This window comes from Macadamia integrifolia, unplaced genomic scaffold (assembly GCF_013358625.1).
Source record: "Macadamia integrifolia cultivar HAES 741 unplaced genomic scaffold, SCU_Mint_v3 scaffold2090, whole genome shotgun sequence".
Lineage (NCBI taxonomy): Eukaryota > Viridiplantae > Streptophyta > Magnoliopsida > Proteales > Proteaceae > Macadamia > Macadamia integrifolia.
Genome location: NW_024868505.1, coordinates 48,932 through 66,461, shown reverse-complemented (window position 1 = coordinate 66,461; position 17,530 = coordinate 48,932). Strand labels below are relative to the sequence as shown.

The following is a 17,530-nucleotide window of genomic DNA, read 5'->3' as shown; positions in this document are numbered from 1 at the left end:
AAGTATCCTTTTTTCGGCCGAAACTATAGACAACATTCGTCGCTCGTGCTAAATCCGACCACAGTCTTCACTCGTGTGTCTCAAATTCCCGTTTCGCTTAAAAAATAAAATAAAAAAGCAACAGAGGGAGTACCGTACTGGAGTAGGTTCGGAGTATTTCCCCTGGATTCAGATCTCAGTATCACACATTCTCACCAAAGCGCGCTTTGGTATATTTTCCATTCCTCCTTTTCCGTGTTCTCTGCGCTTTTTATTTTTGCATTTCGATTTTGATTAAAAAAGGCGAATTTCCATTGCTGAACCTTAAAGAATGTTGTAGATCATCTACGATCTAAGGTGTTGTCTCCTCTAAATTCGTTTGAAGTTTCAACATTTCCCTCACAGGTACCGTCTCTTCTGCTACATCGTTGCTTCGTTCTTTCTACTCCTTGGATTTCGGGTTTTTCTGCATTCTTGCTTTTTGGTTATCTCGACTTGCTTGGTATGATCTTATCTTGGAAACTTTTTGAAGTACCAGTTGAAACTCTAATTTCTGCACTGTATGCCTGTGACAATAAATGTACGGAGGTTTTCTCGCGGGGGCTTTTGTTGTGATGTTGTGGTTAATTTGAAGTTCGAAGCTTACTGGTTTTGTTATGATTTCAGGGGCATTTCTACGTTCAGATCTGGAAGTTTTTATGGAAGAAGCTCTCTGTTCAGTGTCGTGAAAAGTCTCTTAGAATGTATGTAGTTTTCCTTTCTGTTTTCAGCCTATTACTAGTGTTAGCGTAGATCTTGCAGCGAGGATCAAGTGGCTCTGTTTGCGGCTCACAGTTTCGTTTTTGTTTCGCTGGTTTTGGCTCCTTCGGATCTGGAATTTCACGAAGGCGCTTTTCTGTGTTTTTGGTACTGTAGAAGCTCACGTTTCCTGAGGTTCTGTATCTCTTCTTTTCTGAGCCTTCGTGTTCCATGTGTATCTGGGATACAAGGGTTCAAGAAACGAGCTTGTGATCTTACGACGCTTCCAAGGGTCTTATAGGCTCTGTGTTCTTCAAGTTCGATTATTGCGTCTCTTCATCTTTCTTTCTCTTGACTCTTCAAGTTTCCGCTCGCCTATCTGTTGTTCGAATTCTCGATTACGTTTTTCTCTGTATAGTTTTGAATTTTTGGGGTGTCTCTCACTTATCAACAAGCCAGAAATTATGGGAAACGGTTTGCTTCCTCCCGTTTCCTAATCTGTAGGAAACATACAAACTCCCCAAGGAAAGAAAATCTCTTGTTTAGAGCACAACGGCTCTTTACATCGGCCTTCCGATTTTCTAGGGGCCTGGAAGTTTTGAAATTGCACCTTCATTTCTTCATTAAAGTTCTTCATTTAAGTTCTTCGGTTTCTGCAATTACTTCTGTTTCATCATTCACTCCACTTTCGATATAGAAAATGCAGCGGCCTCCCCCTCCCGAAGACTACTCCCTGAAGGAGACGTCGCCCCACCTTGGTGGTGGAGGGGTCACTGGTGACAAGCTTACGAGCACCTATGACTTGGTTGAGCAGATGCAATACCTTTACGTTCGGGTTGTCAAAGCCAAGGAACTACCAGCAAAAGATGTAACTGGAAGCCTTGATCCGTATGTTGAAGTGAAGCTAGGAAACTACAAGGGCACGACTCGTCATTTCGAAAAGAAGACGAATCCCGTGTGGAACCAAGTCTTTGCTTTCTCAAAGGATCGAATGCAAGCCTCTACATTGGAGGTTATTGTGAAGGACAAAGATATGGTGAAGGATGATTTTGTTGGCCGAGTAGTGTTCGATATAACTGAAGTCCCTAAACGAGTTCCTCCAGACAGCCCTTTAGCACCGCAATGGTACAGGCTAGAAGATCGGAAGGGAGATAAGGTTAGAGGGGAGCTCATGTTGGCTGTGTGGATGGGCACCCAGGCTGATGAAGCATTTCCTGAAGCATGGCATTCTGATGCGGCTGCAGTTAGCAGTGAAGGCCTTGCTAACATCCGATCAAAGGTATACCTCTCTCCCAAGCTTTGGTATGTTAGGGTTAACGTGATTGAAGCTCAGGACTTAATACCTGGTGACAAGACTAGGTTCCCAGAGGTTTTTGTTAAGGTTATCCTTGGTAATCAGGCTTCGAGAACTAAAATTTCTCAGAGTAGGAATATTAATCCAATGTGGAATGAGGATTTGATGTTTGTAGCGGCAGAACCTTTTGAGGAGCATTTAATGTTGACTGTGGAAGATAGAGTTGGACATAACAAAGACGAAGTTCTGGGGAAATGTGTGATTCCTTTGCAGAATGTGGAGAGAAGATTGAATAATAGGGTGGTGAACGCTAAGTGGTATAATCTTGAGAAGCATGTGATTGTTGATGGGGAAAAGAAAGAGATAAAATTCGCCAGTAGGATTCATCTCAGGATCTGTTTGGATGGTGGATATCATGTTCTGGATGAATCAACACACTACAGCAGTGATCTTAGACCAACCGCTAAGCCATTGTGGAAAAATAGCATTGGAGTTTTGGAATTGGGGATTTTGAATGCTCAAGGATTGTTGCCAATGAAGACCAAGGACGGAAGGGGTACAACAGATGCCTATTGCGTGGCCAAATACGGGCAGAAGTGGGTACGAACAAGAACCATCATAGATAGCTCTACTCCAAAGTGGAATGAGCAATACACATGGGAGGTTTTTGATCCTTGCACTGTCATTACAATTGGTGTATTTGATAATTGTCACTTGCATGGAGGAGGAGATAAGGCTGGAGGGGCAAAGGATTCAAGAATTGGAAAGGTTAGGGTTCGTCTTTCTACGCTTGAAACTGATCGGGTTTACACTCACTCCTATCCTCTTCTGGTATTACATCCCTCTGGTGTCAAGAAGATGGGTGAAGTTCAGTTGGCTGTGAGGTTTACATGCTCGTCTTTGCTAAATATGTTGCATATATACACACAGCCATTGTTGCCAAAAATGCATTACCTTCATCCATTATCTGTTACTCAGCTTGATAACTTGAGACACCAGGCCACTCAGATTGTCTCTATGAGGCTGAGCCGTGCAGAGCCACCATTGAGGAAAGAGGTTGTGGAATATATGTTGGACGTTGATTCACATATGTGGAGTATGAGGAGGAGCAAAGCTAATTTTTTCAGGATTATGGGGGTTCTCAGTGGGTTAATTGCTGTTGGAAGGTGGTTTGATCAGATATGCAATTGGAAAAACCCTCTTACGACCATTCTGATTCACATCCTCTTTTTAATATTGGTCCTGTATCCAGAGTTGATTCTACCCACAGTTTTTCTCTATCTTTTCTTGATTGGGGTTTGGTACTATCGGTGGAGGCCAAGACACCCACCTCACATGGATACCCGTCTGTCTCATGCTGATAATGCACATCCTGATGAATTGGATGAAGAGTTTGACACATTCCCAACATCACGCCCTGCTGATATTGTGAGGATGAGATATGACCGTTTGAGAAGTGTGGCCGGGAGGATTCAGACAGTGGTTGGTGATTTAGCAACCCAAGGGGAAAGGTTGCAGTCTCTGCTGAGCTGGAGAGATCCGAGAGCTACAGCTTTGTTCGTGACTTTCTGTTTGATTGCTGCCATAGTCCTGTATGTGACACCATTTCGTGTTGTGGCTCTCATCACAGGTTTTTATGTGTTGAGGCATCCTAGGTTCCGCCACAAGCTTCCTTCGGTGCCTCTGAACTTTTTCAGGAGGTTACCTGCAAGAACAGACAGCATGTTATGAGCTCAGTTCATTGTGCTTGTGCATGTAGCGGTCAGGAACTCAATCTGGAATCTCCTCCCATCTTGTGTGCCATTCCTTTTATACAGTAGTTGTGGTTATGTGGCTCTGGAGGTCGCTCATTTAGATTTGTTTGCAATTGGTAGCTGATGTTGGGTTCTGGTATGATGTACTTTCCTCCTTGCAGCAGTAGGAATCATGAAATATGCACAGTTTATTTATGTCATCTCAAAGATTTCTGTTTCAGCTTGTCTTCTGTTTGGTAATCAATGCATGTTGATTTCTATATTTGATTTAGAGTACACCTTTCATTGCCCACCCATCTGTGTGCTAAGTTTTTATCCTTTTTGAGTATTTTTGTCTGCAGGTTTGATGATACTCTCTCTGAATCCAAAGTACAAACTATTTAGATATGACCTCAGAGAAGATTCTGGCTGAGTTTTAAAATTAAAATATTACACTAATCTAATCCATGGTTATATATATTCAGTGGTTTGGTCCCTTCATTGTCTGATGAAATTTTGTTCTTGAATTGAACACAGGCCATCTATGGTTGAATTTGGATCAATCTTTTCTGGTAGATCAAAACCAATTTTCTTGAGGATGGATATACGATTTTTGATGGTCACATATGCTTTTGTTTTCAGTTATTCTAGTGCATCATCATAATCTTATGAAGCTTGTGCATTTAAATTGAATACAAACCATCTACAGATGACACTGCTGTATATTTTTTGATAGATGACCCATCATCTGAATATTTTTATAATTACCATTTTCAACATCTTCAGTCGTCCTAGGATCTAGATTTTTTTTACCTAAAAGGTTTGGTGCAGACCAGTGTGGGATAGTCAATCAGTCGTTGCTGCCCATTGTTATGTTAAATCATAACTTGTGCATCTTTGCCCACATTAAAATGATTATAACTTGTTTCTGATTGTTCACATTAAAATGATTATTTTTCTTTCTGGTGTGTTGAGGAGTGGACTGGGCATACGCTGCTCACAGGGGATGGGAGAAATTAAGCATTTGAGACACAGATGGTTCGAGGTCCGAGATCATGGGTTTAAATAGGAGAAAATATTCAGGGTTTGGATTCTTTTTGCACTTCCCTCTAGATGTCTGTCTGCTCCTTATAAATGTATTGCAATAAGAACGGTTAGAGAAGAGAGTAGAGGTAGCTGGTTTATTTATTCCAGGTCCTCTATGTTTTCCCCAAGGTTTGGCCAGTCTCTGAAAGTTTGGGGACTGTCTGTGGTTTTTTCTTTTGCAAAGAGAGAGAGAGAACATGGTTTCAAGAGTCGGGACTGAATCGGTGGAGACCGATCCCTATGTCAGACACTTCCTGCAATCCTCTTTAGAATCACTTAGGATCAATTTTTTCTTTTTTTTTTTTTCTTTTTGGATTGGGGGATTATGAGGGTAGGATATCAATTGTATCTGAATTTGAAGTGGAGCATGTCTCACTGTAACAAGATCAAGATCCATTTTGAGCATTTGGGTGGGAAATCACATGAAAATCCATTTTGGGGAAGTTTTGAGGGTAGGTTATCAATTGGATCTGAACTTGAACTGGAGGATCTCTCACTATATCAAGATCAAGATCCATTTTTAGCATTCGGGTTTAGAAAAATGGAATCGTAATTAAATTAACAGACTGATCTTGATTATGGGTGATTCCTATAATCCTATTTTGAATTGCCCATGATTCATGTTTGATTGTTATTTTGTAAAATAGCAAAAGATTAAAGAAAATTACCTCTTATAGTAAGATCTCTCCAAGTCTAATGAATCAAAAAACTTTAATCATATGATTGTTAGCTGAACGTCTTTGGATTCTCTCTTGGCTGAGAGCGGAATAATAGAATGGCTCTAATCAGACCTATGGGTTCCATGGATGAGTTTTGGCTCTGCCTCTTTTTGGGAGATGTTAAAGTCCTTTAGTCGTTGTCGTTGATGACTTTCTATGTTTTATTATTTATTTACATTGACATTGGGGATCAGAGCTATCTGGACTCCATTTGTTGCTCTTGTGTTGAACACATGATCTCAACTTCTTGCACACACACACACACACAAGGAAAGTCATCTCCTATATTAGATTCGGGGTCCAAGTATACCCATATGCTTTTGTAGTGAGCATGTTGGTCTACATGCAACTGTCCTCATCAGTCTGGGACTGATCTGAATCTCGATTCTGTGTTTTCTAACCCTGCTTTAGCTTCTTTGGATGATCTTTCAGGGATTGTGGAGGCTAAACTGTTTATGCTACAACCATGGTTCTAAGTATCGATATCTTATCGTCTGTATGCTGATATAACTCTACAACTGCTGCACGTTGTTCTTTTAATTGTGCGACAAGCATAGTCCCAAGCAGTGTTAGCAACGTTTATATTTTTTTATTGTTTAAAACATGTTTTACCGTATGCTTTGCAAAGATACGGAAAACAACATCAAACTTCAAGCATTCTTGTTCGAAACTCGTTTAAAACATGTTCCCGTTTTATGGCATTTTTTAAGACTTCATTTTTTAACATAATGTCTATTTAATCGACCATATATCTCTTTCTTGAACTTTGATCGACCTGATTCTTTCACCAACTTGAAGGTATCGCATTGGACTATATTTCTCATGATATTATCTTCAACTCAAATTCAATGCACAGATTTGATATTGAGTTATAAACTGACGTATTTGTTGAAAAATATTTCTAAAGTGATGACTCTTAGCTCTAATTAAACATTTATCATTTCTCGAGTGTGTTGATTATGTTGACAATAATGAACAACACCATAACCTAGTCATATAGTTTAATAAGACTTTGAGTTTGTGGTGTATGAATTTATCCTACCAAAAAAAAAAAAAAAATGTGTGAATTTAGAATTGGTGATGGATGATATTCAATGATATGCCTTATAACTTATAATGAGACATGGGATGTATAGGCATTAATGTTAGACATTGTACTTGTTTTGAACACTAGATGCAGATATTCATGTAATAATTTCTTAATTTATATGAGTATACTGTCATTTTTTAAGTCCCATTTATTTAAAATCTACATGTTTAAAACTTGCACCGTCCATTTTTTGATTTTTAATGTTCTCTGTTTTTCTGATCGTTTACTTGACCATATCATTTGAAAAAATTCGCTATTTTAAACCATTACAGTTCGTTTTCATTCTTTTGCCGTTCTTGTTTTTGCTAACTATAGTCCAATGTTTACCACTAATTTTTTTCCACCATGTATATTTGTTTGGGATCGAAGTCCATCAGATAGTTTTAACCCTTGAAATGAGAAAATAATTTCCAGAAAAAAGAAAGTGAGATGACAATCAGTGAGAAAAAAATCATGTTCATTGAGAGAGAGAGAGAGAGAGAGAGAGATAGATAGAGATAGAGATAGTGAGAAATAGTGAGAGATAGTGAAAGTCAAAAGGTTTTTTTTGGTGAAATAGTAGTCAACAGTCAATCTGTGCAAAAAGTAGTTGTACGTTTTCTTCATAAATACTAGGTTGAATTCACCTGGCGTTTGCCTATGTTATATTATCCTCTAAAAATTAGTTTATTACATTTAAATCTTTCTAACCTAACATGGTAAAAGTGGTATTAGTTTTTTAAATTAAAATACGATTTTACCCTTTCTTGTCCATTCTTCTTCTAGCGTGAGGTTGATGTAAAAAAAAGAAAAAAAAAAAAAAAGAAAAAGAAAAAAAGGATACCTGCTGATAAGGGAAGTCAAGGTCTGAACTCTGAACTGGTTGGTGTGATTTACAGGTTTAAAGGGTGTCAAGGTCTGAACTGGTTTTCAAGTTTTGATTGGGATCTAGAGATAGAAGCTGCAAGTTTTGAGCGCAAAGGGAGTAAGAAAGGAAGTTGAGAGTGTAGAGCTTATTAAGTAGCTGATCTGATTGCTGATAAGGGAAGGAGGAGGATTTGTTATTCTTGTAACTTTGGGTTGTCTTTGGGTTTGATGGATCGAAAGCTTGAGCTCTGGCTGAAAAAGTAGAGAAAAGCAGGGAGAAAATAAAGAAAGGAGAGATTGAAAACAGAAGAATTTGGAGGGAAAAAGGTAAAGCAGAAACAGTGTGTGTGAATGGGCATAGAGTATTTATGGAGAAGAGAAGAGAGGAGAAGATTAGAGTATAGAAAATGGTAAGAGGAAGAATTTCCGGTTTATGGGAACAGTAGTGTATCTACAGATATCCAGAAATTTATTCAGTTGATTTGGAGAAGTGTTTTAAAAAACAAATATCTCCATTAAAATAGAGTGGGATTTGTTCAAGATTTTGCGTGATACAGATGAACAACCACCACACAATGCATCTCAAAACAGGTGGCCATGTCCAGATGTCTCACCTAGACCTCACGCTTGAAGAGGACATGATTGGATATCTGGGTTTTTTAAAGAAGAAGATGGGGTAAAATCGTATTTTCAATTTCAAAAAACTAACACTTTTCTCCCTAGTTTAGGTGAATTCTAATGTAATAAACGAATTTTTATAGGGATGATGTAATAATATATGCAAACTTCAGGAAAAATTGATGTAAATCACCCTAAATACTATTTATTTAATATAATTATTATATCAACGATCTACAGTAAATATTCCTAATTTAAGGGCTAGTAGCCGCATGCGTGTTTCTGCCCGTTCTTTCTCCCTTTTATTATTTCTTTATTATTTAATCAAATCTCCCTTTTATTCTAATACCTTTTCGTGGCATTCGTTTTCTATGTTCTGTAAAGTACCCCCGCCACGCCCTTTCCTCCCAACCCCTGTACTGCAACCCGCCCCCCAGCCCCATTCAGGCCATCCTCTAGTCCTGCAATTTTTACTGAAGCCTGATTCAGGTTTCTACTCCCCACAGATCTGATTTTGGGTTTCCTTTCTCCCAAGCTTTACCGTTCGATTATGCATACCAATGCTCCTCAAATACCAGATTCCCAGAACAAAGCAAACCTAGAGGTATAGGAACAAATCGAAGGTCCCAGCGTCCAAAACCATCCGCCTATAAATTTTAGAAGCAAAAGACAACGATCCATTGTTAATAGCATTTTTTGTTGCAGACATCAACAAGCATCACCGTTAAAATAAACAATTGGATTGAAAAGGCGAGAGAGGAGAGATAGAAGTTTGTTTTTTTTGGGATTCAGATGTGAAAGTTTGAATAGATATCGTGACTATGAGTAAAGATAGGGTAAGTGGGGAGAGTGATTGAAAAATTTCCTTATTTTTATTACTTACTAATATTAATTCACACTCAAATATTCCAAGAGGATATTCCCTACCTGCACATCTTTACACGGGGAAAGGTATCTTCGACCTTATAGAATGAAAGAGTTGGAGTTTAATGATGACGTACGTGTTCGATCCACGGTTTTAGGCATCAGGATTGGATTACATATATTGCCATATTGGTATCGACTGTATTGTCACTGTATCGATGGTAACCTCTCGATAGATACCATATTAGTCGCATTGAAACAGGGGGAGAAGAAGAGTTTTAAAAAAAAAAAAAAGGCAAGAGAATCCTGCCGGTCATGCTTAGATAACATCAGACTAATGGAGTCCTGGTAAGACGGGAGAGCATATTCATTGAATATAAGGGGGTAATACGGTTTTTTTGCACCTTGCACAATCTAGTTTAGGAGGTTTTTCCTTTCTGTGTGTTGATTTCTTAGGGGCAAAAGTATCTGATCCAATCCAAAATGACCAATCCATGTCGATATTTGTGTTGACAGATATTAGTGCCAATACTATGTACTAAATCTTGATCCAATCACATGGTTACCTCACGAGCAAGGAAGAGATTCCTCTATTTCACGGGTACATATCAGTATTAGATTTGGCAATAATAGATACCAATCATAATATTTGGCAATAATAGATACCAATCATAATACCTTGTACTAAAATAAATCCTGATCCAATCACATGGTGACATCAAGGATGGTAAAAGAGATTCTTCTATCCACATGTGAAAGAAAACTTAACCATGAATTAATAGTATAAACTGTAAGGAAAAAATTAATAGTAGAAATAATTTTTCATTTCTATTTGCCAAATAGATATGAAGGGTAAGGATCTTCTTTTGGTTGAATGAAATAAAAATGATTTCATGGATGGGTTCATTGAAGCTAGCTTATTGTTTAGTGGGAGATATCTTTTTGATTAGCTTATTGCTTATGGAAAATCCTTTTTTTTTTTAAGAAGAAAGTCAATGTTTTCTACTAGTTTGCTTTTATGAAGCCCTACTTTAGTAGTATATAGTCATGATATTAATGGTAAAATAATGAAGCAAAGTGCACAATTACATGTGCTGTGACGTCAGTATTATGTGTTCTTATAGTATTTTTGCATACTTTGTTTAAGCATGGCTGGGCGGCATATAGATTCCTCCCCTGATTGTGAAAATGGATCAGATTTTGATTTCACTTTAGGCTAAATTCTTGGATCATTTCTCCCATATGTTTAGAGTTGAAATTTGACCAATTAGCTGGGAGAGAGAGTTTTTTTTTGGTAAGGACTGGGAAAGATAGACTGGCTACCATGGTTTGAGAGGAAAGGTTTAATAAAAATATAAAATCATAAGTAATTATTTGAACATTTAACACATGACAAAAATAATCGGGAAAATTTTGTTGATTAGTGTTTTGGGTAAAAATTAGCCTTAAAGGCGATTAAGATAGTCGCACATGAAGACCGTGATTCTTATAAAGATTGGGATCTTCATTCCCTCATAAAGTCTTTTAAAATTGTAAAGGAAACATTAAGCGAACTTTGGCGGGCACCTCACTACAGACAATATCATTAATGTATTCTCAGACCATTGATAACATTAAAATTGTAACCTTATCTTTTTTTAGTATGATATATATATACATATACATATATATATATATATATATATGGGAGATGGATAGGAATGCTAGCAGGATACCCAGGTATCAAGTATGCTAGCGAGTTGAGAACCGTTAGATTTGATCAACTTAAATTAAACCGTTGGATGGAGAGATGATATACAAACTTTCAATCCACTCTTGCTACACCTTGTCTCTCCCCTCTTCCTGCTACCCTTTGCAACTGATCGGTGATAGGTGATCGGTGACCAGAGACCGATGATGCTGAATCTCCTTTCCACCTCTCTCCCTCTCCCTGCCCTATGGTGGATCTCCCTCCCCGCCTCGGTTTCTGGTTTCGAACTATACTCCTTCATCTTCTTCTACTTTGTTCTGCTTCTCGGTTTACTATCAGTTTTCTCCAATTAAATTTCTGATTTCTAATGCATTCAGTTCTTCAAAGGTGAGGATTTGCCATTCATGAGTTTAGTCACCATCCGCCTCCATTGAGGACATACATTTTAACGTTTTTACATATCAATGGACACTCTCATTGAAAGTTAAAAAATTGCAACAAATAACTCCAATTTATAAAAGTTAAGAACAGATTCAAAGAATCCAATAATCAATCAATCTTTCCAATAAATGGGAAAACTGTTACAACAGATTCAAATAATTCGTTTAGATTGTACAATAACAATAGATGGATTAGGAAGGACAAATGGGGGTTTAGTTGCAGCGGTGTGCAAGGGAGAGTCAGTGGTTGCAATGAATAGTTGAGAGAGATAGACAGAGTCGTTATGAACAACAGCAATGAGGCTATACAGTGGTGCGCGAGGGAGAGACAGAGGTTGCAATGAACAATTGAGAGAGATAGACAGAGCAATGGAGCTGGAGGCGAAGATCAAAAACGAGATGAAGCCATTCCAATCAACAGCAATAGGGCCATACCGGCTGCCGCAAGAGAGAAATGCAGTGAAAACACCTATTTTTAGGCACGTTAGGGTTTACTATGTCTGAATCTAGGATGGAAGGGATAGAGACGGCAGGCGGGGTCTATAGAGGCAGGGAAGGAAATAGAGTGCAAGGGAGAGAGGAGTAGCAGATGATTGATGGAAATTTACAGAAGGGATTGTGGAGCCAGAGATGGAGAGGGGAGGAGCGGGAGAAGAAGAGAGACTGTACACTGCTGATGGTGGATAGGTTATGTAAGACAATAATTATAAACGGTTTAGATGTAAACTATCAAATCCAACGATCAATAAACGCTAGCATACCTTGTTCCTAGGTATTGCGCTAACATACCTAGCCTTCTCCTTCTCTCTCTCTCTCTCTATATATATATATAGTATTTTTTGAGCCATCAATCAGTTGAAGGCTTGAAGCAATTTGAAAATATCAAGGCCTAGCAATAATTCATTGGAAGTACGAGGTGGTTGAAGATGCATATTTATAAGCTCGTAATCTGGTATAGTCCTTTATAAATCATGTAAAAAAGTTTTTTGAGCCGCTCGGGGAGGGTAAACTCGCACCCTCCATGTCTTTCCTTTTAATATGAAACAACCTCGCTACCTCCCATGATAAAACTCATTGGTGTGCTTCCCTACGTTGTTTACTCAAAAAACCTTTCCCCTAAATCATTTAGTATAATCAGAATATAGTAGCTGATGTTTAGCTAAGCATCCACCAATGTGAGATCTATGAAATGTAGGAGGGCACAAGATGGAATGTGCATACTGATCTTCCATATCCTTTATAAAACAGAAAAAAAATTTTGTTTCTACTTTGCTAAAAATCCAGCTTGGGTAGTCAAAAGTAAATCAAACTACCAAATCAAACAGACCTAAACCAACCAATACTATATTGGACCGGCTTTGGTTTGAAGTATTATGATACTGGTTGGAATCGGATCAAACCGTTACAAACCTGAAAACTAGAAAAAAAAATCATTTTTCTTTTCCATAATTGTTTACACACTGATCCTGATATTAAAGCGATAAAATCCAGTAAGTGAAAACCATACATAAACCATACACCATACATAAACCGAATCAAGCTGATGTTGATTTGACCCAAAAAAAAAAAAAAAAAGGAACAGAAAGCTTTACACACAAAAAATAAAATAATAGTAAAGAAGAGAGAGAGAGATAGGGGTCGTTGGTAGCCAGCCGTAAGAGGCTGCTTGATATCTATGCCAAGAAGACCTCGGTGTTCTCTCTGGGTCACGATAAATGGGGAATGGGGAACCGGGGAAGGCTAATAGGTCACGGCAATATTTCCATGCCATTCTTATATTTATTTCTCCCCTTCTTATTTTTGTTTTCATCTTCGCCTACATCTTTGATCTCTTCTCGGCGTCTCTCGTTCTCATAAAAACCCTCTTCTGTTTCCCCACCATCTTTCTACTGTCTTTATCTCTCCGGTAAAAGAAAAAAATAGAAGAAACGAGGAGGAAGGCCCTTTAATAGTTCCCTCGTCTCCTCTTTAATTAGGTTTAGCTGGTTCTGCAGTCTCTATGCAATCGAAAGAGATGGTGGAGGAGTTTGACGATATTGGAGTTGATACTGGGTATGGAATTTTGAATCCTTTTCCTCTTTTTCGCAAAAGAAAGAAAAAAAGTATAAATTTCACTTTGGTTGTCTCTGTAATTTTATAGTCTATTGGGCCCCTCCCCGTTTTCAATTTCTTCTTTGTGACTGGATAAGAATGTCATTCAATGACCTATCTTGGTTCCTTTGAATTGTTTTCACCGCGAAGGAATTGCTTTAATTTCTAGGATTCGAGATAGGTATTCTACCAATATTGGGTTGGGTTTGATTGTATCTGTTCACGTTTATATATATATATATATATATTTTTTTTTTTTTTTTTAAATTGTAAGAACTGGGTTGTGTTGATCCTTGAATTATTGTAAGAACTGCTGATTCAGACAAGGCATCCAATATATAGTATTGGTCCCTGGAGTTTCAAGCTTGTTTCCCTAGAATTGTGTTCGTTTAAGTTTGTCCGGAATGGTTATACTGTAGGAGCTGGTTAAGATCCTTAGGGAAATGGATTGTGTTCATTATCTACAAAGGGAAACTGGGTGCTGAAAATTATTGGAGATTTGACAATTTTTTCTTTTTCTTCTCTCTCTCTTTTTTTTTTCGGTGATCTTATTCCTTTAAGTCTTCGTTTTTGAATAAAATGGAGCATCTTCTGATGGTTGCCAACTTGTTGGGGGGCAGTTCGGATATTGAAGTGGACGATATTAGGTGTGAGAATCTAGCAGAGAAAGATGTTAGCGATGAGGAGATTGAGGCAGAAGAATTGGAAAGGCGAATGTGGAAGGACAGGATCAAACTCGGGAGAATCAGGGAAAAGCAGAAGCATGCAGCTCAACAGGCTGCTGAGAAGCCCAAGCCCAAGCATACCTCTGATCAGGCTCGGAGGAAGAAAATGGCGAGAGCACAAGATGGAATCCTCAAGTACATGTTGAAGTTGATGGAAGTCTGCAAAGCCCGTGGGTTCGTGTACGGGATCATTCCTGAGAAGGGGAAGCCCATGAGTGGTGCCTCTGATAACATAAGAGCTTGGTGGAAGGAGAAGGTGAAATTTGATAAGAACGGACCAGCAGCCATAGCCAAATACGAGGCAGAATGTTTGGCTGCTGGGGAGGCCGAGAATAAGAGACGTGGAAACTCTCAGAGCAACCTGCAGGACCTTCAAGATGCCACCTTAGGCTCTCTCCTATCGTCATTGATGCAGCACTGTGATCCTCCACAGCGAAAATACCCATTAGAGAAGGGTGTCCCACCCCCATGGTGGCCTTCAGGAAATGAGGACTGGTGGATAAAAATGGGTCTACCCCTGGGTCAGGTTTCTCCTTACAAAAAACCCCATGATCTGAAGAAGGCTTGGAAGGTTGGAGTGCTGACGGCTGTGATCAAACACATGTCGCCAAATATTGCGAAGATCAGGAGGCATGTCCGTCAGTCAAAATGTTTACAGGATAAAATGACTGCCAAGGAGAGCTTAATTTGGTTGGGAGTGTTGAGCCAAGAGGAATCCCTTATCCAGCAGCCTAGCAGTGATAATGGGGCATCTGGCATAACTGAGACGCCTCATAATGGTCATGGTGAAAGGAAGGAAGCTGTGACTAGCAGTAGTGACAGTGACTATGATGTCAATGGTGTTGAGGATGGTGTCGGTTCAACTTCATCTAAATTAGATAAGAGAAATCAACCAATGGATGTGGAACCTCATGTAGACCCATCTCATAACCCAAAGCATCCTGTCCAAGATAAAAAGAGAGTAGAACAACCAAAGAGAAAAAGACCCCGTGGAAGCTCAACTTCTGTTGATCAACAAACGGCCCCATTGCAAAATGAACATCTACATGAGAAACCGAGAAATACTCTTCCAGATATGAACCATGCAGACTTGCAGTTGGTTGAATACCAGATGCATGTTGGTCAACAGGAAAATGGCCAAATGGCATCTTCAGGGCCTTTGGAGAAAGACCCAGAGATCCCACCCCAACCAGCTGAATCTACGATTGACAACTTCTCAGCCCTCCCTCCTGTCAATGAAGCTACCCCTCAAAGCATGTATATGGGTGAAAGGCCCTTGTCATATCCAGTCATGCAAAATACGGAGTTGCATCCTGGAGCCAGCTACTTTTTCTACAACACACCAGCAGAATATAGGCTCCCTCAGGGCAAGCTACAGCCACAGATGGCAATGGCTGGGTCCCAGATCAGGGCAGCAGAGGAAACTGGTGTTCTTGCACCATTACTAGAAGGAAATGAGAATGGAATTACCGGAGTTGACATTCACCATTTTGTAAAAGACACATTCCATGGTGAACAAGATAAACCAGTTGAAAGTCACTTCGTATCTCCACTTGATGGCCTATCACTAGATTATGGAGGATTCAACAGTCCATTTCATTTTGGAATTGATGGTACTAGTTCATTAGATCCTGCTGATTTAGATTTTTCACTTGATGAGGACTTCATCCAGTACTTTGGAGCCTAGAGTCTATCAACCAACACTTTGGAGAAAAAACTGTGAGTAGTTTTTCATTATAGACTGATATTTGATTTCTCTTAGGGGGGGGGGCGGAGGGGGTTGTAGTTTGCATTTGGTTATTTGAATCTGTTTTGAAAGTGTTTTTCTGTTTTTATTGATAACAGAATGAAGCTTGTATATTGGAGGGGACATTGAATTTCTAAACCATTAAACTTATGGTCAATATCTGGTGTTATGGTTTGAGGACCTCAAGGTATGCACATGTAAGTGTACATGTTATGCATTACATGGATGGAATTATGATTTCTTTCATTTTGGTTGGCCTAACTTCTTGTAATTTGGATGACAATCAAGGAGTAATTGTAAATTCAATAAATTGTTTCTTACTTTCAAAAGAGTAATGTCTAAAATTGAGCCTCATTTTCCTTGGAAGATGGAATTCGGTAAATGTAAAAATGTTGATAAACGTATTGTATGCAGTCCATGAACTACTCACAAAAAAATGAAAAGGGTTGGTGATGCAGCAGCTAGGTACAAGCTACAGTACCAGAGAAGGAAGAAGGCAAGGCCAGAATCCTAGCCTCTCTAGGAGTCCTAGTCTTATTAGGAATCCCATTCCTATTCTCTTTGTGAATCTCATCCTATTCTCTCCGGGAATCCTATTTCTAACCTGAAGCTTACTCATAGTATGATTTGGAGTTGTCTTTTCAATTTCGTTTCCTGTTTTGACTATGTTTCTTTGTCCCAGTTCAGGAAGGATTAAGATTCTATGGGGCCAATCCTGTTATGTTTTCTTTATTAAATCAAGTCCTCGAATTTAATGCTAGGGGAAATATCGGCTGTGTTTGATGTGGTTTGGTTTCAAAGTCAACGTCTTGGATTTGTATTTGTTAATTGGGATACCATGGGCCAAAATTATAGGGTAAGATTTTAAATTTGAAGTAGATTAGCTTTTAATTTGTATGTGTAGCTCAATAGTTAGATGTATATGGGAGGTATTATGTTATTTTATTTTAGTATTTTACTTAGATAAGCTTATCCAAAACATGGGGCCCAATTGGCAAGCTTCTGCAACACCTTGCAGCTCAAAGAATTCCAGATTTTCTGGAATTTAATGTTCTCCAATCACGGGAATTAGTTTATGGGTTTTTCCTTAGTATTTTATTGTGTTATCTTATTACAAGGATTGAGTCAATTAGGGACTCTTCTTTTGGCCTGTGGCTGGAATAGAGTATTAATTGGTTTGGGTTTATTTTTATTTATTATTCTTAGTTGGGTCTTGTTAAGAAATCGCTACTGCTGGTTGATTGGGGAGGTTACCTTATTTGTTTTTAGGGAAGGGGTTTGCTTCCAGGATGCGTGGCCTCTGTATCAGCACGGGGGCCAATGGGAGAGGAGCGTGAGCACAGACATCGGAGGGGAGGGGAGGGGAGGGGAGGGGTGATCATTTTACTGCCCCATGTGAGAGGGCACAGGGCCGTGCCGGGCAGCATTCTTTTTCTTCTGTTTCACTTCTATATGTAAGAGCCTTAGCCTCCTCATGATTGGATTAATGGAATTGATTTTGTTTTATTTTGATAGTGAGGTTGTTGCCTCTCTCTCTCCCCCTTGATTCTGATGTCCTCTTTCTCTTCTCTCTTTTTCATCCCTGTAGCATCTGTACTGGCAGGGTTCTTGCTCTCTCTTACGTGCATCACCAGCAAATCCTTCAATCGATCTGCATCAGAATTATTAGGATTTTGTTTCCATATTACATTCTACGTCTATATTCTGTTTGAGTGGGAGTGCCCCCTACCCCCGCTTTTCAGAGAGGTTGTTTCCCAACTAAAACCCGCGACCACTAGGTCTTAATGGAGCAACCTTGCCATTGCGCCTAGGCCCGCCCTCAACTATTAGACATCTTATAGGGTGTCAAAATGTAGAGGTGATGATTAGC

General features: G+C 39.0%; 2 protein-coding genes across 8 annotated transcripts; both read left to right on the top strand.

Annotated features, from left to right (window-relative positions):
* The first annotated feature begins 144 nt into the window (after positions 1 to 144).
* LOC122065678 (FT-interacting protein 3-like) lies at positions 145 to 6,310 on the top strand. Of its 6 annotated transcripts, none has more exons than XM_042629510.1 (3): positions 145 to 209; positions 320 to 384; positions 646 to 4,027. In XM_042629510.1, exon 3 carries the CDS (start codon positions 1,418 to 1,420, stop codon positions 3,740 to 3,742), a length of 2,325 nt encoding a protein of 774 aa, XP_042485444.1. In that variant the 5' UTR covers positions 145 to 209; positions 320 to 384; positions 646 to 1,417; the 3' UTR covers positions 3,743 to 4,027. The 6 variants fall into 6 exon arrangements, 4 of the variants coding, with proteins under 4 accessions (XP_042485444.1, XP_042485446.1, XP_042485443.1 ...); XR_006136072.1 differs by adding an exon at positions 5,982 to 6,310 and having other exon boundaries at positions 146 to 384; positions 646 to 3,901; XR_006136073.1 differs by adding an exon at positions 5,961 to 6,310 and having other exon boundaries at positions 146 to 384; positions 646 to 3,901.
* A 6,413-nt stretch (positions 6,311 to 12,723) lies between these two features.
* Positions 12,724 to 15,989, top strand: LOC122065683 (ETHYLENE INSENSITIVE 3-like 3 protein). 2 transcript variants are annotated; one of them, XM_042629526.1, is made up of 3 exons: positions 12,724 to 13,149; positions 13,750 to 15,632; positions 15,759 to 15,989. In XM_042629526.1, the coding sequence occupies exon 2, from the start codon at positions 13,768 to 13,770 to the stop codon at positions 15,598 to 15,600; it is 1,833 nt and encodes a 610-aa protein (XP_042485460.1). In that variant the 5' UTR covers positions 12,724 to 13,149; positions 13,750 to 13,767; the 3' UTR covers positions 15,601 to 15,632; positions 15,759 to 15,989. The 2 variants fall into 2 exon arrangements, with proteins under 2 accessions (XP_042485460.1, XP_042485459.1); XM_042629525.1 differs by having other exon boundaries at positions 12,725 to 13,149; positions 13,809 to 15,632.
* Positions 15,990 to 17,530: the final 1,541 nt, after the last annotated feature.

Excerpts from the sequence above, each read along its gene's own strand:
- LOC122065678 (XM_042629510.1), top strand. The coding sequence starts at position 1,418 with ATGCAGCGGCCTCCCCCTCCCGAAGACTACTCCCTGAAGGAGACGTCG.
- LOC122065683 (XM_042629525.1), top strand. The coding sequence starts at position 13,097 with ATGCAATCGAAAGAGATGGTGGAGGAGTTTGACGATATTGGAGTTGAT. Across the intron at positions 13,150-13,808 it reads GATATTGGAGTTGATACTGG|TTCGGATATTGAAGTGGACG; the intron begins GTATGGAATTTT and ends GTTGGGGGGCAG.